Genomic DNA, 21,922 nt, shown 5'->3' with positions numbered 1-21,922 from the left:
AAATAATGTGGAATTTAAAGATGTCAAGATGAATATGATCAAGTGTATGTAAAACAGACTATGAATATGATTAGATTATGCTAATATTCAAGTTATCGAGTGCAATGTTTTTATCAAGCAATAAGTAAGTATGAGTTGAGAGATAAAAGACTTTGCACACAGAGCTTTATAGTATTTCAGCTTAATGTAAGCTTACGTCCACTCTTCTTTGCTAACCGCCTACTGGTTGGATTCCACCATAATCGATGAGAAGTTATAGTTGTATCTACTTGCTAATATTCAAGCTCTTCTCCAAAAAGTAGGTGCTGCTAATATTCAAGCTGATAGGTCTCGTTATCTCTAATAGGGGTATGCAACCAAACCGGGTTTACGCAGAAACTGGATCGGACCACTCGAAAAGCTAGTCCGGGAACCGATTCTTGATTGAACCGGTCCGGGTACCGTTTCCATTTTTTGGAAATTGGTTGGAACCGGTCCGGTTCCCGATTCTAAGTGAAGACCCACTCGAGAACCGGACCGAATTTGGAATCGATTTTTAGCTAGTGTTAACAATATACTATTACTATATTTTGGATTGTTGTTTTTTGTGGGTAGCAATTTCAATTGCTCATCAAAAGGATTGTTGCTTTTGGCGGATACTGATTATTATAATTCATCTTGTACTTTAAATCATTATATTGCTACTCATATAAGAGCAAAAGAAAAACAGGTTTTCAAGTAAACCCTAGAACTGGACTGGAAAAACAGGGTAGGTTCTAAAGCAAGTTCCAGGGCAAACAGAGTCGGTTCCAGGTTCTACGTATGGAACCTACCTCCCTTAAAACCGATTACCCCTAATCTCAGACATAAGCATACACTTATAACACTGTTAGCACCTCTCAAGAGATTACAATAATATGCTCTCATAAAACAATTCAAAGTACGTGAAGTTCTCTCAAAATTTGGAATTTTGTACTCTTGATCTATCAAATTCTTCGGCGCCTTGGTCTTCTTTTACACAGTCGAACACCTCTCTCTCTATCTCCCTCTAATGTATATTTAGACTTGGCAGGTGTACCTATAGCTATAAGCCGGCAAATTTGTCCTTTCCCAAGCCAATTGTCGTTTCGGGCCGAGCAACTGAACGCGGTTTATTACTGCAATTGTCGTTTTCGATGTTACATGTCCAAAACACAGAAGAATTGCACGTCCTTATTACTTTAGTAATTCGTCTGGAAGCATGCGTCGGAGATATTCATTCACGAACGTAGCGTCCATGATGATTTCTATGCGGTTCCTAACACGTGACATACCTTAATGTCCAACCAGGAAAAGGGCCATGCAATCCACGGAAATATGCAACTCCGAGAACATTCGATAAAAATGATGTTCTTCGAATTTCAAAATGGATACCCGCGGTTCATTAATGCATCTCGTTTTATTTAAATAATTATATGTTATGAATAAAACTGAACGATTATTGTACACCTATGTACACACGATCGAATCAGCCCAGACAAAATATCATCTCCCAGACAAAATTCACCGCTACTAAAGTACTCGGACGACGTCATCCATTATGCTTTCTTTCGGCTAAGTTGTCCTCTAATCTCCGTTCTTGTATGAAACCAACAAGGAAGAAGCTTAGCTGACTCCTTCAATCTCTGCAGCTGCAGCTCCTTAAATTTGGTCCGACTCGAACACTCAAATTCGCCTTGGCAAAAAGATGGAACTCTGGCTCCTCATCCTCATCGCCCTCTCCGTCGCCGCCCTCCTCAGAGCCATCGTCCGCCTCCTCTCCGCCTCCGACGACGACGCCGAGAGGAAGAGCCTCCCGCCGGGCCCCCTCACCTTCCCGGTCATCGGCAACTTCCTATGGCTCCGCAAGTCCTTCTTGGAGCTCGAGCCCATCCTCCGCTCCCTCCACGCCCGCCACGGCCCGATGGTCACCCTCCACATTGGCCCCCGCCCCGCGGTCTTCGTCTGCTCCCCAGCCCTCGCCCACCAGGCCCTTGTCCACCGCGGCGCTGTCTTCGCCGACCGCCCGCCGCCCGTCGCCACCAACCGTATCCTCTCCTCCAACCGGCACAGCATTAACTCCTCCTCCTATGGCCCCAACTGGCGTCTCCTCCGCCGGAACCTCACGGCGGAGATCCTCCATCCCTCCCGCCTCCGCTCCTATTCCCGCGCCCGCGCGCGGGTACTGGACATGCTTGTGGCGGAGCTCAAGTCCCAGCCCGGCGGGGTAGTCCGCGTGGTCCACCCCTTCCAGCACGCCATATTCTGCTTGTTGGTCCTCATGTGCTTCGGAGATAAGCTCGAGGAGAAGCAGATTAAGCAGATCGAGGAGGCTCAGCGACGGTTGCTGCTGGGTCTGCGGCGGTCCAGAGTGCTCAATTTCTGGCCGCGGCTGAGCAAGCTCGTGCTCCGGAAGCGATGGAAGGAGTTCCACGAGCTCCGCGAGAATCAGAATCAAGTCCTCGTCCCGATCATCAAAGCTCGATCCAAGGCCAAGCGAGAGCAATTGAGGAAAGCCAAGGAGGATGGGAATGATGGCGATTGGACCGTGTCGTACGTGGACACGCTCCTGGACCTGGAGCTGCCGGAGGAGAAAAGGAAGCTGGAGGAGAACGAGATCGTAACCCTCTGCTCAGAGTTCCTCAACGCCGGCGCCGACACGACGTCCACGGCACTGCAATGGATCATGGCCAACCTGGTCAAGTATCCAGAAATCCAAGAGAGGCTCTACGATGAAATCAAACTAGCCGTGGAACAAAGGGCGGAGCAAGTGAAGGAGGAGGACCTGCAGAGGATGGGATACCTGAAGGCGGTGGTGCTGGAGGGGCTGCGACGCCACCCGCCAGCGCACTTCGTGTTGCCACACTCGGTGACGAAGGACGCGGAGCTGGGCGGGTACGCGATCCCCAAGGACGCGACCATCAACTTCACGGTGGCGGAGATGGGTTGGGACCCGGAAGTCTGGGAGGACCCGATGGCGTTCAATCCCGAGAGGTTCTTGAGCTCCGGCGGCGGCGGAGAAGCCGGCGGGTTCGACATCACGGGGAGCAGGGAGATAAAGATGATGCCGTTTGGGGTGGGGAGGAGGATCTGTCCCGGGTACGGGCTCGCGATGCTGCACCTGGAGTACTTCGTGGCGAACTTGGTGTGGCTGTTCCGATGGCGGACGGCGGCCGGCGAGGAGGTGGACCTGTCGGAGAAGCAGGAGTTCTCCATCGTGATGAAGAACCCTTTGACGGCTCAGGTTCGTCCCAGGAATTTGGGCACCTGAACTTCGGAAAAATGTATTCTATGCTTCTTTGCTTGGGAACATGGCGTGCGAAGCTTTTCGAACCTCCACCTCGATTACGATGTCATGCCAATTGCAGGCACATTCCGGTGAAAATTAAAAAAAATAATAATAATAAGTTGAGATCTAGTATTTAATCTTTCAATTTCTCGATTTTTTAAATTTCATTATTTAAACCAATAATCTTAACAACCGTAATAATAGTACGAGGACCGCTCGATGACAATCAATTTAGTATCCGCTAAATTCTTAAGTTATAATATATTTGTTGGTGAATTATTTCGCCTGCTGTTTTGGGTTCGATTTTGACGTAACATATCGAATCATATTAATTGTATTGCTTTAAAGTTTTCGTATGTTATGCTTGAGTAGGCTTGGCCGGCGAACTGAGATCGAATTGAAATAAATGAATTTTCTTTGCGTACTTATTTCACTAAGTCGAACATTATATCAAACTTCGGTTCAGCTATTGAGTAACGAGATAAATAGCTCATAGGATGAATGAGTAATCTTCGCATATTTATTGCATACAATGCATCCACAAAAATGTTTTAAAAAAATGTGAGTTTACCTTGAGAGCCCCTAGTCCTTCATGCTAGAGCTGGAACAGAATTATGATGAACAATATGGGGTTAAACAAAGTTAATTTGACCAAAATCAGATTAAACAAAAGATTTAAAAAGAGCAAAAAGGGAAAAATGGCCCAAAAGCCATGCCAGATGCTGGAGTGGTACCCAGTTGAATCGGCCAATTCAGAACATTAGGTTTTGAGATATGCATCCTGTGTCCCGACTAGTGTAAATTTGAAATTCAAAACCGGTCACTCTCGATTGGCCTACTTCTCCATGCGTCACTGGAACGTGTCCCAACCGCTATGCGGTCAAGAGCACTTTGGCCTACTCCTGGAAAATTTCTTAAATTGATGAGGGGTCTTAGAATGGCATGTGGTTAAACAAAGTTGAATCAACCAAAAATCATATTAACAAAAGATTAAAAAGAAAAAAGAAAAACAACCCGAAAGGCATACTAGAAGCTGGATTGGTACCAGGTTGAACCGGCCAAATTCAGAACACCAGATTTTGAGATATGCATCCCGTTCCCGACTAGTTTGAATTTGAAATTCAAAACCGATCGCTCCTGATTGGCTTACTTCTCCACACGTCACTGTAGCAATGTGGCCTTGACCGCACGGCGGTCAAGAGCACGTTTGCCTGTTCCCGGCGAATTCCTTAGATTGATTTGGGGGGAACAGAAAAAGGCCGCGTGAAAAATGGAGGCCCGCCTCTTGTTATGGGGTTGGGCCGACTCCGTCGAAAGCCCATCAGCACGCGGCGGTGGCCCGGCCCAAAGGAGTATCCACGGTGACGACTTCTTCTTCCTCCTCCCTCCCCTCTCCCGCGTCTCTCCGGACCGTGTCAGCTGCTCCGCCACAGCGCAAAACCCTAATCGCTTCCGGTTCGATGGATCGGCCGATCAACCGCCGCCTCCGCCACCGCCTCCTCCCATGTCCGCGCCGCTCGATTTCACAAATGGCTCTCCCTAGCGTTGCCGAATAGAGTCCCGGATCCCTATTTTTCTTGAGAGAGAGAGAGATAGAGATGGAGGAGGCGAAATCGTCGGCGCACCACCAGCAACAGCAGCAGCAGCAGCAGCAGCAACTGCTGATGCAGCACCACCAGCAGCAGCAGCAGCAACAGCAACAGCAGCAGCAGCAACAGCAGCAGCAGTTCCTGCTCCTCCAGCAGATGCAGATGCAGAAGCAGCAACAGAAGCAGCAGCAGCAGGCGGCCGCCATGTCGCGGTTCCCGTCCAACATCGACGTACACCTCCGCCCTCCGGGGCTCCCCCACCGCCCGATCCAGCAGAACCCTAGCGTCTCCGCCCCTAATTTGCAGCAGCAACAGCAGCAGCAGCAACAGCAGCAGCAGCAGCAGCAACAGCAGCAGCAGCAACAGCAGCAGCAGCAGCAGCAACAGCAACAGCAGCAGCAGCAACAGCAGCAGCAATTGCAGCAGCAGCAGAAAGTGATTCGACCGGGGAATCAGGTGGAATTGCAGATGGCGTACCAGGACGCCTGGCGAGTTTGTCACCCGGACTTCAAGCGCCCCTTCTCTTCTCTGGAGGACGCCTGCGAGAGGTTGCCTTCTCTCTTCCCCTCTCTCTCTCTCGTTAGCGGACCATGTTCTGTTGTTCTTGTCTTTTTGAAGTAGTTCTTTTGGTTGGGGAAATTGATGAGAAGAAATGGAGACTGTCCGAACAAGGAAAGTACTTTTTTAACTAGGATGCGGTCAAGATCGCACCTTGAACACAAGAGGTTAGTTAGCTGCGATAATGCCCAGCACACGAATTTGTTCCGACGGTAAATCACACTGTTTGGTGGAGATTCAGTTGATTCCAAATACAAGCAGGTGTTTTTTTCTTACACATTAGTAACATTTGATGTTGAATTGTCAATCTATAGCTTAATTCATCTGGGCATGAACTGTCTTTAGTGAAAAAAAAATTGCTGTTTTTAGTGGTTCATGTTGGCACCAAAAGAGGCGGATTTAGTATTGGTTGCTTAGAAAGAGCCAGTGTTTTGATTTACATACGAATCCTTGTGTTGCAACGCTTCTGGTCTATGCTGCTGTCTCTTGTTCGGCCATAGTTCTCTGGTTTCTCATGTTAGGAACTTAGATAGTTAGGATAATGGAGGAGTATCATGTGGCTACCTTCTGGAGGGTAGTATGTATAGGAACAGTGTCAAGAGCAGTGCAGCAGAGTTTGCTGTTCAGGCAGCTGGATATTAGGATGGACTTATTGCACATTTTTCCTTAAGGAGAGATACGACCTTAGAGAGTGATGCCCGAAGATAGTGTCGCTTGAGTAAAGCTGTCCTTAGTGTTTACCATAAATTCCAGTACTGATGTCCGGATTACAAGTAGCAGCTTTAGTTTTCGGGCTTGGTCATTAACCCTTTCTCTGTGGCGCAGGTTACTGCCTTACCATGTGATAGCAGATTATGAGGCCGAGGAAGACGATAGAATCCTTGATTCTGACACAACAGGTCAGATGCCTTCTCGTTCTCAGCAATGGGATCATAACATTGCTGCCAAAGTAGCGGAGTTCACTTCGACATTTGAGAAACAGGCCCTTGCTTTCAACATAATAACTCGGAAGCGAGCTTTTGGAGAGTTCCGCTCCGAGGAGAGGTTGATGATTGAGCAGTTTCTGTTTCAAGAGGAAAAACGGGTGGCGCTGGAATTGAGGGCCGAAATCGAGTCGAGAGAGAAAGCTGGGAGGGAGGCTCAGTTGCGCATGGCGGCGATGGCGCAGGCAGAGCAAGCTAGAGTTGGGTCGCAGGCTCACGTGGAAATGATGGCTCGAGGCCCTATAAGGGCAAATGCTCGCGGATCTCAAGACAACGATATTCCCATGAATCACGACTTGGAGGAGCAGGAAAAGGGCGTTAACCCGGATGACATGATGAATGGGTGGGCAAACAATGGACAGAAAGAAGATAAGGAACCATCCGAAGATTTCTTAAACGATGAAGAGACCGAAAATGGTGAAACGGGTGTGCAGAGCGATTGGCGTGAAGCTGGCGAATTCGATTTAAATGCTAGATAAACGTGGATGAGAAGGAGATCATGCTGTAGCATTCTTTTGATGATATGATGTATTTTCGCCAGAAGAATGCCTTGGTTGAACAGGGAGGAATGCCTTCGTTTTGCATCTCTCAAGCTCATGTTTCCATCTGTTCGATGGTTGTGGGTCGTTTTCTTCCTCTGCTTATTCGATTGCGTCTCTTTTTCTTAATTTAAAGAAGTGGGGAGTGACTACAAACGACTTAATGCTTCTAACGTTAGAGGGAGGCATTTGTTGACGACATAGTTGACTGGTCATTTATGCATCTGTTTTTCCGGTGGGATTGATCTGGAGCGAAAGCTGCAATTGAGATAACTATCTTCGTTGCATCAATTCATCTTTAAACAAAGAAGTTTTTTCCTTAAGAGGAAGTCTAGCTCTAGCATGCCCATTGGATGTAAGTACCTTCATTCACACTTCATATCCCCCATTACACCGTTGCACTTTGGTAAACAGGACTCACTCCTAGATCGGAGGGATGGCGGTCCTCAGATTAGTGACTCGCGCCCCTTTGAATTCCGAACAAAATTCCAGCCCCAAGCTCATTAGCAAATGTCGATGCCTTCAAACGGCCAATCTTTCTTCGTCCAAGTCTGGCACCACCACGTCTTCTCGCATTACACTGGCATACTTCTCTCCTATCTGTGCCCCGGCCTGCGCAAAAAGTTCCACGACTGCAGGCAACATCCCGTAATACCTCTTCAGACTATTTACCAGTGCTTCACCGCCGTGCCCATCTCTAACATGCCACACATAAACTGGAGGGACAATATCCCCAACCGTCGCCTCCTGCCAAGCATGCTGCCCATCCCTCATCTGGTGCTTGTGAGCGTAGCAGTTCCTTACTCTGTGACCCTTGGGCCCGACTTGCACCTCTGAACAATATCCGCAAGTTTGGACCGAGTACTTCTCCACGAGTCTTGCTGCTCCTGAACACATTTTTTCCCATGCTTCCAAGCCTCGCAAAGCAACACCTACCAGATTAAATAGCTCAATTTTCAATAGTGCTTAAAATAGGATGGGTGCCTGAAAGACTTGACAGAAGATCTGAAAAAACGAGAAAAATAAGAAAACAGAAAATATGTGACAGACGAGGTAGTATGAAGAGCATGTCTCTCCAAATTCATTGCCTATCTTGTTTAGGTTTTACGGCATAGAGATTATAAGTGAGATCAGAATAATCACGAGGAGTTTGAAGTTTGAGCTAATCTGTCGCTTTCTCTAAGGGATATGAAAGCACGTGATTTTCAATTCAGAAAATAACTGGGAATCCTAAAACTGGACCAAAACATTTGGAGTGTGATATTCATCCTTCTGAAATAAGATAACTATTAAAGTCACTTAATCTGGATATGTACATAAGTCATATTCCACTTTTAGTTTCTACTTGAACAAGCACATCCCCATTAACGTGATTCTGCAATTCAAGAATATTAGTTGAAATTTAACATTTTTCATGGAGTTTCCTCTGATCTGGACTATGCCATTATGTTCCATTTTTAATTGAACGAGAATATAAACATTCACTTGTTCGATAGTTCAAGAGAACTATAGTGCTCGAAATCTAACTCACTCCACCTCAGGTACTATGTAACACAACTGGTAGAATATGAGCAGACAAAACAGACCTTGAATGTTGTCAGGTTCGAAGTCTGGTAAGTTTGCTCTGCTTGGCTGTTTTCTGCCCCAAAAACCATATGTGTCGATGCCTTGCCCACGTAAATCGTCTTTAGGAAACCTACGTTCATAATCGATGATCCTACCTGCAACATTGTAAACGGGAAATTTTCTCCTCCTTGTGGGGTATTCTGCAATGTCAACACCAGCTTGAACACATAATTCCACAATTGCTGGGATCCGATCAACTTGAAGCTGCTCGTCATGTGAAACGGCCCTCCCAACCCAATCATATAAATGGAAAGATTCAATGACTGGCAAGATGTGTTCCATGCCACCACAATTCCAACTATGCTCTTTGTATGACAGAGCCCCAGCGTTGCAAGTTCTAATCCGGTGCGGTGGATGACCAATATGGACTTCTCCACACAAGCTAAACATGAAGAAAGACAATAATGGTTTGCTTAATAAAACTGAAAAATAAGTGTTGCTAATTAAAATAATGAACTCTAATTACTATCAAATCAATTACTTTTTCTAGTGAATGAATTAAGTGACTCATCCCTACTTAACACGAGCAAATTTTCACTTAATCAAGTCAATCATATTAAAAAAAATAAAAGAAGAAGTCAATCTTAATCAAGGTTATCAACAGACTTAATTTCATTAAGTGCCGAATTTTAAATTATGCAACATAATTTACATTCGTCATGGCAATCAGTATGAGAGCACATGATTTAATACCCAATGCTGGACCTAGGATATGATAATAAGAAGGGGACTGAAAAACTTCTGAAGAAAAGTTGAAGGGGGTGAAAGCTTGAATACAAAGTTGAGTTCCAATAGTAATATCTGCAGATATCGTATTGGCCAATAAGATTCCCGATGCAAAATGTCAAGCACCCAGGCAGATTGTCTTTAGAAACTGATTTATTATACCTAATAGCAAACGCTTTAACTGCTGACAGCACATACTTGTAAATTGCAAAGCAAGTTAGGCTGAACAGACAATAAAAATATCTCATAATGAATTGGATCTAATAGAGAGCTTAAGGTGCAATTTATGGCTACATAACTGCCATTAATCAACTAAAAGTTCACGAGGTTAAGTTGGGCACTAGAAGGATTCCTCAGCCTTTTCCTCTTTACCTGCATGTATAAATAGGGATGCTTTGGGCAACTCTCGACACACAAGCAAACAATTCCGTCCTGGAATTATATACTTCGTGAGCAACTGGAACCAATTCCTTGACCAACAATCCATTATCAGGAGCCTTCAAAGGAATCTCCTGTGCTGTCTGCCTCTGCTTCTTCGCCATCCGAGCTTCACGCTTCAGTTTGTTCACACTAGTCACCATTGGCTTCCGATCTTGCTTTGTAAGCTTTCTTGGTAGGTCTACGCATATCGACGTACTTGAGTATGCACAACGTAGAAGCTTCTTATTGTCCTCGCCAATCAAGTTAGCGGCAGTCTCTCCAGTAACTCTCACGCATAGACCAAAAGAGCTCTGGATTCGTCTGAGCCACATCGCTCTGGCAAAAACAAACTTAATGCCCGAGATATCTGCATTAGAAAATAGGATGTAGAGAAGATAATAAAGGTTCAGAAAGGCATCAAAATACTGTCTCTAATTCACATAATTGCTCATGCTTCGACCAAGCTAAAATGTAGTCATTGGCATTAGGAGCAAAGATATTGCGGGCGGCCTTAGATAATCACCTTCCATGGTACTAAGAATTTCACGATCAAGGAACGAGAATTAGAGATACCCACCGCATCAATAAATAAGGAACATTGAATTCAGGTAATCATAGGAATAGCCAAGAGAGAACTTTAAGCCTGCGCAAGTAGAACTTGTTCTGAAAGCGGGCATGGATTTTTAGTGTGAGGAAACATATTTGGTGCGAATTAGGAAGAGAAGCCGAAAACTTCAAAACCCAAAAACCCAACAGAGAGAGAAGTTCGCTGACGCTTAGACAATTCGGAGATCTTCAAATAGCAATCTCTGACATATTAGAGCCCTGTGCAGCCGGCATTCATCATCTTAAAAGCGGGAAAGGGACATGGTCTATCGGCATCAGCTGAATCCGGACAATTCGAAATCTAAGCTCGAGACCAATTACGGGATTCTTTCATAGTACGACCGGGAAAGGCATACCCTTTTTTCTTTGGTGACCAAATTTCACGTGGACATTTGCGCAAACAGTTGGCGAGCATCACTTGGGTTTCCTCAAGGATCTGCTAAGAGCAGCTCGCTTGCACGAATTCACCTTCTGGAATCGCTCCATCCGCGCACCGCTGCGGTGAGTTTTGGTCGAGTGATGGGATTCGGATTCGAGTGTGCGCTTGGCCTGGACTTGGAAGCATGAAGCCGATCAGCCATTGATTATGCTTCGCATTCCCAGAGGAAGGTCCCTCTGTACTCGTATAACTCGGAAGCCTCACGCTTTCCTTGCTTGCTTGCGCGTGCTATATCTTGATGGAAATGGTGTTAAGTGTACGAGAATGCACAAGAAAATATATTCTTCTTTTCCTGAATATGTGGGATGTGTGTTGAAGGAATAAAAATTGAGGTAAAGTATTTTTTTTGTCTAGTCTTATTCATTATATTTCCGCTATTGCATTTAGCAAACACTTTGCCAAAGCCTTTCCGGGCTCCAAAGTCCTTGGGCAAATGCAAATGGCATTTGGCAAAATTTTTTGGATAGCTTAGAAAAAATGCAAATTGCATTTCAAAGGCACGTAAAGGCCTTTAGTTCAAGACAGGTCCGGAAGTGTCTTAAGCTTTGAGCATTTTCCAAACGCAAGTAGATTTTTTTTTCTTCCAATTTTGCTCTCGTTATACTTTCATGATTACGGAAATGTCCTCGAAAACCCTGATGTGTAGTTTTAAAAAAAAAAGCAACAACAGTCATTTACAAAATGTAATTTTTTCCAAACGGCATTTAAGTCAAAATTGCTTCTCATTGTGTTTTTAAATTATACTTTACCAAATGCTTTTTGTATTTTGGAAAATTCCTACGTCATTTGCATTTTCTCAAAGGATTTTTCCCAAAGCCGAGCCAAACGCACCCCACGTCAACATACAAGAATAACTATTTTCCTTAAAAAAAGATTATCGAAGACATTTGGAAGAAGAATGTATATTTAAAAAAGTACGCTAGAAGTCTCGAATGTCATTCTTGAAATATGATAGAACAGTGTACGTTGCGATTGATGCAATCACATCATGCTCTTTTCATTGCACACATTTTTTTTATATGCAACAACCTCTAAATCTGTCATATAACTAGTTCTGGAAGTATGACTTTTTTTTAAAATAATATGAAATTTAGTCGCACCAAATCAAAAATGTTTTAAATTTGCTTTGGATAAAGTGTACCACTACCTCATCATCTTTCATTTCATCTTCCCTTTGTACGTACGCAAGCAGGAAATCGTCATTACCAGCTATGTCCATTCTCGTTCGTCTTACATCATGCCAAAGTACCATTCTACTCGTGAAGTTTGTATTTGAACTCTATCCCTTTGGAAATAACTGCCGAGGCAGATCACGCCATGTGTGGATGTGCTGATTTACGCATAAATGGACTTTAGCTGTCGAGCGTGTATAATTAAGTACATAAATTCTCCAAACCGTACTTTCATAATGGTAATTCAGCATACAAATCTAATGCCATTTCAACTTACAAAATACAAACCGAAGTACCATACACATACGGAATACAGAACTAGATATCAGTGTGCACACCATGACAGCACCCGAACCCCACAATTACAGATTCTGCAGAAGCGGGAAAGGGGAACTCAGTGCTTAGCCTTGGGCTTCTTCACGATCATCACGGTGCAATGAGCATGGTGAGCACAGTAGTCGCTCACACTACCTAAGACAGCCCTGCAAGAGTATACTAGACATTCATCAGTATTCGAGTGGCGCAGAGAAAATCAAATGTCTAACCCATATTGCTAAACCACTTCTATGTTTAACCATATCAAAGAAAACTCATACCCAAACTAAAGCAAAAACACGGAGCGAGCGAGTGTGAGATGAGTGCAAGCGAGAGGGAGTCATAGAGATGGGTTGGGTATAAGTAAGTTGTAAATCCATTTAACACCTATATTATTTTAGGTTTTACCATTCTAAACTTATTTATGACCCATTTATTAAATATAACAAACTCATATAACAATCCAGCTCAAGCTTCGTTGATTGAGCAGATGTACCTTTTTATGGCTCCATAACCATGACTACCGACTACGAGGATCGAGGCATTATGTTTTTGTACAGCATCGCAAAGAACGTTCCTCGCATCGCCTTCCACCACTTCAATCGTCACATCATGAACCTGAAATGGAAGTTGAAAGAAAAAACAGAGAAACACAATGAAATCCAATGCGATATTTCCACAGATTGACGACATATGCAATCTTTTGACAGCATAAATCACATCTTACATTCTGCCAAAAACAGCTACATCGTTTAAGCAATGTCAATTGTTCATCTGGCTATGTTGGACTGCAAAAATGACTTCTATCTGCTTGGACTCTCTAAAGCTAGGAACAACCAATCAGTGGTCAACGAGACCAACACGACTTCGTCGTACTAATCGACAGAGCTTGAAATCACTATAGTCATGGAATCAGCTAATGATATGTGCGCCGGCGCTATGTACTTACCGATTTACTCGCGCAAAGGTCCTTGGCTTTTTGCACAAGTCTCGCGGCGCTCCTCTTCAAATCGGCATCCACGATCGGAAATACTTCAGCAGCTCCTGAACAATTTACATGCAGCAATCCTCTCTACTTAGCAACATACACATAAACGAAATCCAACAAAAAAGAAAAAGTCAAAACTCCGAAAGCACCGTATAAATACAGCCTCCAAACCTAAAAGCAGAACTAAAACGAAACCCTCGCAATTCACAAGCGTGGCAATCAAGCGACACAGCCGAAGACAGCGAATCCAAGGGATATATATGCATGTGGAATTTAGAGACCGTACCGGGCCCGACGAGGCCGGCGGTGGAGGCGGCGGAGGGCCTGGCGTGGACGACGATGAGCTTGAACGGATAATCAGGCATGGAGGGAGCGAAGAGGTGGTCGATGGTCCACTCGAGCGCGTGGACGCCGTAGTCGCTCTCGTCGACTCCGACCACCACCACTTGCTTCTCGGACGCCGCCATGAGAGCTGCTTCCCGCCCTTCGATCACGCTCGCCACTGGAAGAGCACAGAAGCAGACGGAATGCAGCGATCTTCTTCTCTGGTCTCAGGAGGGTGAAAGGTTGAAAGTTAAGTAGCACGAGAGAGAGGGAGAGAGAGAGAGAGAGAGAGAAAGGTGGAAGCAACTGGAACCAGAGAGAACGAACAAGGAACGATGACGTGGCATTTTTTGGCCTTTTGCGATTGGAAAATTTGCTCCGCCAAGTGGAGGAGAAGAGCGAGTTTGACTCGTAGACGTGGACGCCATTTTTATCTTCTTTAGGTCTATCATTTGATTATTTCTATTTATTATATATATATATATACCTTATTTTCTTTCAAAATTTAATCCATTTGAATGAGTATAGAACTTACAGAACATGTTGATTTGAACTACTGAGAAGCACGTGTTGCTACTTTTTGGTAGCAAATCTAATGGCTAGGAGAGCTCTAGAAACTCGGCCTAGAAGCATTTTCGCGAGTTTTTTTGGTAATCCGCGTGGCAATTATCGAAGATATAACAAATTAGATCGGTCCATAATAATATATTTATACTGGTTTTGGGGCGGGCACAATATTAGAATAAATAGAATAAGTAATATGTAGTGTGAAATGTCTGCTATATGCATCTTAACATCTCTACTTCTCTAATCTAAATATGCAAGTCCTTAATCTTTTATTATAGGACAAATCACCATAAGATTGCGTATAGTGTGGCATATTTCTCTTGGAACTTTCTCATTAGAGTAAATTTGAGTTTCTTATGGCTTTACTTTAAACCTTAAAACATATGTTTGTATGACCACATGAGGAAATTGAACTGGTATTTCTCATATGGTAATGATAGATATTAAGTGATGACTAAGCAAGAAAGACGATAGACGATGTTATAGATTAAAAAAAAATATTAACATGGAACAAATAACTAATGTGTACTTTTTTATTTTATTGGTATCCTAACTGTAAATTAATCACTCTTATAATTACTTTTGCAACCTTTATCGTGGTTGAGCCACAATAAACAATTTGTCATTATTATCTCTTTGACTCTAAATATTAATATGGTATCTAAGCAAGAAAACATATCAAATTCTTCCACATCCTACCCCAAATCAACACTTCCCTTGATCCAATTGCTATCTCAACAAAGTTTGATGCATGTCCAAATTTTTCTTCTTCTCTACCATCTATTTACCCATCATCTTTTCTTTCCGTTAATCCCAACTTTCCCATCACCTCTCAACAACAATACACCCACTTTCACCTTTTCTTCTCGCTTCCTCAATGTTATATCGACATATGGTTGGTGCACAATAGCATGTGTCCATGACTGGACACATGCATCAACCCAGATAACCTCATCAACAGATCAACTAGCAGACATCTTCACCAAGGGACTACCTTGTCTGCATCACGCGTTATTGAAATCTAATCTCTCAATTGTTACACTTGCTTCAAATTTAAAAGGAGTATTAATGTGTACTTTATATGTATTATATGGTCTTTCTGTAATTATATATCTATTTGTATCCTAATTGTAACTAAGCAACCTCTCTCATTTGAAAATTATTAGTTTGGAATTCAAATTGATGCACTTTGAGAAAAAAAAAAGGTATACAGAACTCAAAAGAATATCATTACAACATAACACACTTTCCAAAATTTCCTTGCTTTATTCGTATAAATAGAAGGCTTTATCTTTTATACAATGCGGGGTATGAATTGATGCATAATTTTGATAAAAGTCATAGAGTAAACCTAACCACGGTTATTCATGTACCGGAAAAAATCGAGAGTGAACTTGTGGACCATGGATAAGTTCAGACATTCTCGATGCATAGATTGATGTCCAAGTCCTATTCTTAGAGTAAACTTAACCATGGTTACTTGTGTGCCGAAAAATGTGATTATATAAAAAGAACTTTCCCTAAACAGATAGATAATTGGGATTTTCTAACATTTTCAATTGCCTAGACAAATCGGCCTCACTCATCCAGCCCGACACGTTCTTGAAGACATGAAGTATAATTTTCTGGGAGCCAAAAATCAGATCCCAAAAAAATAAAAATAAAAAAGTGGTGGTTCGGTAGGCTCAGCCCATTGGGCCATGATGGGCCCGAGTGGCACCGGCCCGTTATCCTCCCACTGTCGGGAGAGGGAGGTATTCGCTGCTCTGTGAAGCCAGCCTAGCGCTGTCCCCTCCTCTCTAGGACCCGCGCAGCCCGAGCCTTCGCCCGGCCCGCACGGATCGACTCTCGACTTGGAACGGGCGGGCCAGAAGACTTGCCACGACGAACCCAACCCGCAGGAGCTAAGCCCATGTTCCACCACAGTGATGCCCCTACTTGGGTCACAAGCCCGCGCAACTGAGCTCGGCGACCATAATCGTAGTGCGTGAAGCTAATAAACTGTTGAAGTTCTGGTGCCGCGGACGATGTGGGACTTTGTTCGGCTCTGTTTCGGATGGGGTTCCTATGTTCTTCCCCTCTTTGCGTCGAACTTCATGTCCGGGTGCACGCGCGCGCGCGATTCTTGACTCAATGGGGTCTCGAGTTTTCCTTCTTGCAGGATCGCTCTTCTCTCGTCCGAGAAGTGGCCGGTCTGTGCCACAATACCCAGTCCCGAATGGGATCGAATGTGTGTTTTTCCATGAAGAAACACTCGGCCGTTCTCGCCTCTCGCGTTGGTGTTCTCATCTATGCCCGTGTCTGTGTCCTTGGACGCTAAATCTGGGAGATAAAGTTTTGTTGGAGGGAAGAACCAGAGGGAAGTCAAGTCATCCCTTTATTCTCTGCCATCAGAAGCATTATTACTAAGCGGACGATGGCCCTGAGCACGTTGACTTGTGCAGCTTCTAACACACATTTTCTAGGCAATCCCGAATTGGATGAAATGCGTTCTTCTATGGAAGAACGCTCGTCGTTCTCCATCAATGGTCCGCCTCTCAAGTTCGTTTTTTCGTCTATTTTCGCGTCTCTAGATTTGTCATTGGATGGTAAATCTGGGCATTAAGTTTCTTTGGGAGGGAAGACCCTCTCGGGGGAAGTCTGAGCCATTTCTCTCTTCTCTGCCATCAGAAGCATAATAAACAAGACGATCGAACTGAGCACATTGACCTGTGCAGCTTCTAACACACATGTACTAAGCACTTGATATTCTTTCGTGTCTTTTAAGCTTCTGAGAGTATCACGAGCAATCTACATGAGACCTCATCATCAATATTTCTTACCAAACAAGATCCACGATAGAATTGGGTTCGAAAAGTAAAGATTTGATTTCAAGAGTACCTCACTGAGAGCCCAAAAAATGCAGACTCAACTGCCAAACTCTGCTAGATTGTGAACTATATTTATCGTACTTCAGTCGAGCATCTCGCTAACTTATTTGTATATGCAATTTATACGACGAAGCGATATATGAACTTATAAGTTTTGTTGTATCGACAAAGCCGATTACGAAAACAATTCCAAATCAAAACTATACCATAAACTGAACTTTTATCCATTTGGTTCGGGTCGGATTATCCATTCTTGAGTTTTTCATGAACACTCGGTAGGAGTTATGCCCCGACCTGTTTGGGGGGGGGCGGATCTCTCTCCTTCAAACGGCACGCACTACTTGATCACTCGAAACGCTAATTGAACAGAAAGTCTCAAATCAATTCGAGGAAATGTTCGAGTTGGCTTCTTTTGTGCCTCGACAATGCATAGCGGCTCTCCTCCCACTGCCAGATGGCTTTGTATCCCAATTGACATTGTCGAAATGTCATCATCTTTTATCCATTCATTGGCCATTTGAGCAATTCGCAACCACTCATCATCGACTTAAATCCCATCATAAACAAATGGTGAAATACTCAGGTCCTCGGCATCCATCTCGATGCATAACATAACTTGTAGCTAAACACGCGATTCAGCGCATAACTGAGAAGTTCCCTCTCTTTGATTGTTGCATTTTATATTCTCTCGATTACGTGCTCGTGAAAATCTCAAAATCGTCCTCTTTCCATGGATCCAATTACAAAATTAACGCGGAAACTTCTTGCAATTAAATCAACGCAAAATCACCAGACAAATAAACGAGAAACAATAAAGGGCACCTAAAATTTACGTGGTTCTGTCCGAATATCGGTACCTATATCCACGGGAAGTGCCAGCAACAGATAATCCACTATAATTGGAGAATTAGAGTTACAATCACTCACACGTTCGAGTGTTTCTCACACCTAGATTAAACTCAAATCCAAAGTATTTACAAATAAATAACTAACTCAATCTGGATGTAAACTCACAGCACAAATCGGTGAATAAGGTCCTGCCCACGATCAAATTGAAGTATTGGGTTGGTTTTGAATAGAGAAGGCTTCCATATGTTGCACAACAACCAATTGTACCAAAAAAATATTATTCGATTGAAAGAGAAAGAGAGAAAGATGCATAAAGGTGAGATGAAGAGGAGAGAAAATGCGACCCGCAAAAAAAAATTAAAACAAGACACAAAGGGAAGGCTTAAGATATTAATGGGTGAGACCCACAGCAGATGAAATAGTTCAAACACTTTTGTTGGGGAGTGTTGTAGTCAAATTAGGAGTGGAAAAAGTGCGACACATTAAATTTAATCTCATTTTGGTTTTATTATACGATAGTTTTTGTTTGCGTTCCATAATAAGAATAGAAATATGTGGTTTTATGAGAAGATTATGAATCACTTTGCCGAGAGCAACAATTATTCAATATTAGTGTTCAAGTCCCCCCCCCTTTTGTTTTAATATTGGTATTTCGAATATTACTTTTAGGAGAGGCGAAACATAAGTACGAAGAAGGTACAATGTATACCTAGAGAAAGAGACCGCATCACTTTATTACATTCAAAATATGTTCTGTTTAGTATAGATAGAAAAATTCAGGTAGTAATTTCAATGTGGGTAAAATTTCATTGCGGTTTTACTCTAAGTCTGTCGCATAATAACAGTTTTGGAAATAATTTGAAATTTAGTTGCACCATATCAAAAGTGTTTAAATTTTATTTTTATTTTATTTTATCTTACCCATCTCTTCTATATAAGGGTGATCGGGTCCCGGTCCGGTCCGGTTCTAAGGTGGAATCAAGAACTGGACCAGGAGAACCGAGGACCGAATCGGTTGGTCCTAGGACCAAGAACCGGTTACTTAGGGTTTAGTTTTTTTTTTTTATTTGGTCAAACACTTAAGGTTTAGTTCACATTTTACTAATTTTTGTCAATGAAGTTCACTTAGAGTTTAGTTCACATTTTACTAATTTTTGTCAATGAAATTATATCGATGAAGTTCACTTAGGGTTTAGTTCACATTTTACTAATTTTTTGAAAAAAAAAATTAAAATATATAAAGTCGGTCTAGTCGGGTTCCCCCTTGGAATGGGGAACCAGACCGCCCGAACACAGGTTTCACTTTTAAGAACCGGGAACCAAACCGATACTCCCAGGAACCAGACTGAATTAGCTGGTCCAGTCCAGTTCGGGCGGTCCGTTTTGCACACCCCTACTTCTATGTACAAGTGTATACGTTACTCATGAGGATCAAACCCCGCCCCTGGAATACCAACAAAAAAACAAAAAGAAACCCCGCCCCTGGTACTTACCAGCAAAGGGGCACACCTATTGGCTTAAAAGGGTTTAAATTTGATTTGGATATAGTGCACCACTTCCTCTGTTTCTTTCATTTCCTCTTCCCTTTATGCGCGGACAAGCAGGAAATCGTCATTACCATCTAATTCCATTCTCATTGCATCTGATATCACGCCAAAGTACTGTTCTAATACAGTATTAGTAATACTATACTCGTGAAATTAGTATTTGAACTCTATCCTCTTCTTTGCAATTCTTTCCATTGGAGATGAGATAACTGCCGAGGCAGATCACACCATGTGTGGATGTGCAGATTTACACATAAATGGACTTTAGCCGTAGAGCCGATGCATCCAGAAAGCCGTACGCTTTGAAAGAAGCTTGTACAATTTGGACAGGGGTTTTGATTGATCAAAAAGAAGAATCTACTTCAACCGATATACCCTTAGGCACGGCCATACATAACATAAAAATCACAATTGGAAAGGGTGGACAATTAGCTAGAGCAGCGGGTGCTGTAGCGAAACTAATTGTAAAAGAGGGGAAAGATTCTCCAAACTGAACTTTCATAATGGCATTTCAACATACAAAATACAAACGGAAGTACCACAGACATACGGAATACAGAGCTAGATATCTGTGTGCCCAATATGACAGCACACAAACACCACATTTACAGATTCTGCAGAAGCAGAGAAGGGAACTCAGTGCTTAGCCTTGGGCTTCTTCACGATCATCACGGTGCAATGAGCATGGTGAGCACAGTAGTCGCTCACACTACCTAAGACAGCCCTGCAAGAGTGTACTAGACATTCATCAGTATTCGAGTGGCACAAAGTCAAGTGCTACAGAGAGTCGTATAGCGAACATCTGAAACGTTATGCCACTAGAGTAGAAAATTAGGGCTCACAAAGGAGGAATAGATGGGATTCTCGCACGGTTGGATAACCATTGGCCCTAACAATAATAGTAGCCACCCACGAATTCCTGTCTTACAAAATACGTTCTCTGATACCACTCTCCTGCTCCTACCTTAAATGGTTTGTACTTTTGCCCGGTAAAATGAAACGGCAAATTGTTAGGACCGGTTTACACGTCTAACATTCGGTCAACTAGTTCTTCCTCAAGCTAAATGTGATGTTTATTAAGCTATTTGATCTTGTACATTGTCAATAAAGCAATCCGCAAGTATCAAGACCGGTGACAACGAAATAACCCATTGAACGCCATTTTCCAATTCGAATACTTCATCTAAGAACTGAACATTGCTTAAGTTGAAATTTATTCCCCCATAGTCCACCGGGCGCAGCAAAATATCGACTTGGAAATGCGAAAAGCTAGCCTCGATCAGACCTTCGCATCAGTCCCAGGAGATAGAAGCAAGTATACAGCAGAGGTACCCTAGTCGTGAGCTTCATCGAGTTAGTAAATGTTACCTTTTTATGGCTCCATGACCATGACTACCAACTACCAGGATCGAGGCGTGATGTCTTTCTACGGCATCGCAGAGAACGATCCTCGCATCGCCTTCCACCACATCAATCATCACATCGTGAACCTGGAATGGAAGTCGAAGAGACCATCAAAACATGATGAAATCCAACGCGAATATTTTCCGGATATCTCCAAAGATCGACGACAAACGCAATCTATCGACAGCACAAATCACATCCCACATTTTGTCCAAAGCAGCAACAATCTTTCGAGCATGTAAATTGTTCATCTCGCTATGTTGGACAGCAATGATACCGAAACGACATCTATCCGCACGGACACCGAGCTAGGAACTACCAATCAGTAATCGACGAGACCAGCATGACTTCGTCGTACTAATCGACAGAGCTCGAAATCGCTGCAGTCACGGAATCAGCTAACGATACGTGCGCGGGCGCTACGTTACTCACCGATTTACTCGCGCAAAGTTCCTTGGCTTTCTCCACGACTCTCGCGGCGCTCTTCTTCAGATCAGCCTCCACGATCGGAAACACCTCAGCAGCTCCTGAACAATTCACATACAGCAACCCTCTCTCTACTTAGCAAAACGCACAGCCTCCGAACCCAAAAAAACAGGGCTAAAACGAAACCCCTCGCCGATCCACAAGAGCGTAGGAATCAAGCGAAGCGGCTGGAGAAACAACAGCGCCATCGGGGAGACGGGTACCAGGTCCGACGAGGCCGACGGCGGCGGCGGCGGAGGGCTTGGCGTGGACGAGGACGAGCTTGAACGGAGAACCGGGGACGGCGGGAGGGAAGAAGTGGTCGATGGTCCAGTCGAGGGCGTGGGCGCCGCAGTCGCTCTCGTCGACGGCGACCACCATCACCTGCTTCTCGGACGCCGCCGACGCAGACGCCGCCGCCGCCGCCATGTGGGGGAGAGAGCTTCCACCACCTCCGATCGGCGATCTCCGATGCTCGAACGTCGCGACCTTCTCCTCCTCCTCCGGCCTTCAGGGGGGAGAGTGAAAGGTTGAAAGCTGTGCGGAGGGAGAGAGATCGCGTGGAAGCAACAAGGGAGAACGAACCGGGGGAACGATGACGTGGCGTTTCTTTGGCGTTTTGCGGTGGTGCGGGGGGAATCTTGCTCCG

General features: G+C 43.9%; 5 protein-coding genes across 7 annotated transcripts; 2 read left to right on the top strand and 3 right to left on the bottom strand.

The window, feature by feature from the left end:
• The first annotated feature begins 1,644 nt into the window (after positions 1 to 1,644).
• LOC115680089 (cytochrome P450 89A2-like) lies at positions 1,645 to 3,299 on the top strand. The gene has a single exon (XM_030603829.2). The coding sequence runs from the start codon at positions 1,706 to 1,708 to the stop codon at positions 3,266 to 3,268; it is 1,563 nt and encodes a 520-aa protein (XP_030459689.1). The 5' UTR covers positions 1,645 to 1,705; the 3' UTR covers positions 3,269 to 3,299.
• A 1,375-nt stretch (positions 3,300 to 4,674) lies between these two features.
• On the top strand, positions 4,675 to 7,051 carry LOC115680108 (uncharacterized). The gene is made up of 2 exons (XM_030603848.2): positions 4,675 to 5,423; positions 6,259 to 7,051. The coding sequence occupies exons 1-2, from the start codon at positions 4,885 to 4,887 to the stop codon at positions 6,893 to 6,895; spliced, it is 1,176 nt and encodes a 391-aa protein (XP_030459708.1). The 5' UTR covers positions 4,675 to 4,884; the 3' UTR covers positions 6,896 to 7,051.
• A 168-nt stretch (positions 7,052 to 7,219) lies between these two features.
• On the bottom strand, positions 7,220 to 11,013 carry LOC115680098 (APO protein 3, mitochondrial-like). 3 transcript variants are annotated; one of them, XM_056310102.1, is made up of 4 exons: positions 10,802 to 11,013; positions 9,680 to 10,094; positions 8,542 to 8,963; positions 7,220 to 7,887 (listed from the first exon to the last, which is right to left on the bottom strand). In XM_056310102.1, the coding sequence occupies exons 1-4, from the start codon at positions 10,896 to 10,898 to the stop codon at positions 7,478 to 7,480; spliced, it is 1,344 nt and encodes a 447-aa protein (XP_056166077.1). In that variant the 5' UTR covers positions 10,899 to 11,013; the 3' UTR covers positions 7,220 to 7,477. The 3 variants fall into 3 exon arrangements, with proteins under 3 accessions (XP_056166077.1, XP_030459701.1, XP_056166082.1); XM_030603841.2 differs by having other exon boundaries at positions 10,690 to 10,946; XM_056310107.1 differs by lacking the exon at positions 10,802 to 11,013 and adding an exon at positions 10,305 to 10,639.
• A 1,145-nt stretch (positions 11,014 to 12,158) lies between these two features.
• On the bottom strand, positions 12,159 to 13,834 carry LOC115682069 (universal stress protein PHOS34-like). Its single transcript, XM_056310125.1, has 4 exons — positions 13,534 to 13,834; positions 13,209 to 13,303; positions 12,756 to 12,877; positions 12,159 to 12,426 (listed from the first exon to the last, which is right to left on the bottom strand). Exons 1-4 carry the CDS (start codon positions 13,712 to 13,714, stop codon positions 12,339 to 12,341), a joined length of 486 nt encoding a protein of 161 aa, XP_056166100.1. The 5' UTR covers positions 13,715 to 13,834; the 3' UTR covers positions 12,159 to 12,338.
• Positions 13,835 to 19,885: 6,051 nt separating this feature from the next.
• LOC130137818 (universal stress protein PHOS34-like) lies at positions 19,886 to 21,848 on the bottom strand. The gene is made up of 4 exons (XM_056310119.1): positions 21,498 to 21,848; positions 21,241 to 21,335; positions 20,773 to 20,894; positions 19,886 to 20,128 (listed from the first exon to the last, which is right to left on the bottom strand). The coding sequence occupies exons 1-4, from the start codon at positions 21,700 to 21,702 to the stop codon at positions 20,041 to 20,043; spliced, it is 510 nt and encodes a 169-aa protein (XP_056166094.1). The 5' UTR covers positions 21,703 to 21,848; the 3' UTR covers positions 19,886 to 20,040.
• Between the last annotated feature and the right edge of the window lie 74 nt (positions 21,849 to 21,922).

Source organism: Syzygium oleosum, unplaced genomic scaffold (genome assembly GCF_021117445.2).
Source record: "Syzygium oleosum isolate NSW1041296 unplaced genomic scaffold, Sole_v2.1 Sole_v2.01, whole genome shotgun sequence".
Classification (NCBI taxonomy): Eukaryota; Viridiplantae; Streptophyta; class Magnoliopsida; order Myrtales; family Myrtaceae; genus Syzygium; species Syzygium oleosum.
This window is presented reverse-complemented; position numbering and strand designations above follow the sequence as displayed.

What these genes read in the sequence shown, in the direction of transcription:
- LOC115680089 (XM_030603829.2), top strand. Translation starts at nt 1,706, where the DNA reads ATGGAACTCTGGCTCCTCATCCTCATCGCCCTCTCCGTCGCCGCCCTC.
- LOC115680108 (XM_030603848.2), top strand. Translation starts at nt 4,885, where the DNA reads ATGGAGGAGGCGAAATCGTCGGCGCACCACCAGCAACAGCAGCAGCAG. An exon ending in CTGGAGGACGCCTGCGAGAG is followed by an intron (nt 5,424 to 6,258) that starts GTTGCCTTCTCT and finishes TCTGTGGCGCAG; the next exon opens with GTTACTGCCTTACCATGTGA.
- LOC115680098 (XM_056310102.1), bottom strand. Translation starts at nt 10,898, where the DNA reads ATGCTTCCAAGTCCAGGCCAAGCGCACACTCGAATCCGAATCCCATCA. An exon ending in GGATGGAGCGATTCCAGAAG is followed by an intron (nt 10,095 to 10,801) that starts GTGAATTCGTGC and finishes TTTCTAATGCAG; the next exon opens with ATATCTCGGGCATTAAGTTT. An exon ending in CGAACCTGACAACATTCAAG is followed by an intron (nt 7,888 to 8,541) that starts GTCTGTTTTGTC and finishes TTAATCTGGTAG; the next exon opens with GTGTTGCTTTGCGAGGCTTG.
- LOC115682069 (XM_056310125.1), bottom strand. Translation starts at nt 13,714, where the DNA reads ATGGCGGCGTCCGAGAAGCAAGTGGTGGTGGTCGGAGTCGACGAGAGC. An exon ending in CGCCGGCCTCGTCGGGCCCG is followed by an intron (nt 13,304 to 13,533) that starts GTACGGTCTCTA and finishes TAAATTGTTCAG; the next exon opens with GAGCTGCTGAAGTATTTCCG. An exon ending in ACCTTTGCGCGAGTAAATCG is followed by an intron (nt 12,878 to 13,208) that starts GTAAGTACATAG and finishes CTTCCATTTCAG; the next exon opens with GTTCATGATGTGACGATTGA.
- LOC130137818 (XM_056310119.1), bottom strand. Translation starts at nt 21,702, where the DNA reads ATGGCGGCGGCGGCGGCGTCTGCGTCGGCGGCGTCCGAGAAGCAGGTG. An exon ending in CGTCGGCCTCGTCGGACCTG is followed by an intron (nt 21,336 to 21,497) that starts GTACCCGTCTCC and finishes TGAATTGTTCAG; the next exon opens with GAGCTGCTGAGGTGTTTCCG. An exon ending in GGTCATGGAGCCATAAAAAG is followed by an intron (nt 20,129 to 20,772) that starts GTAACATTTACT and finishes ACACTCTTGCAG; the next exon opens with GGCTGTCTTAGGTAGTGTGA.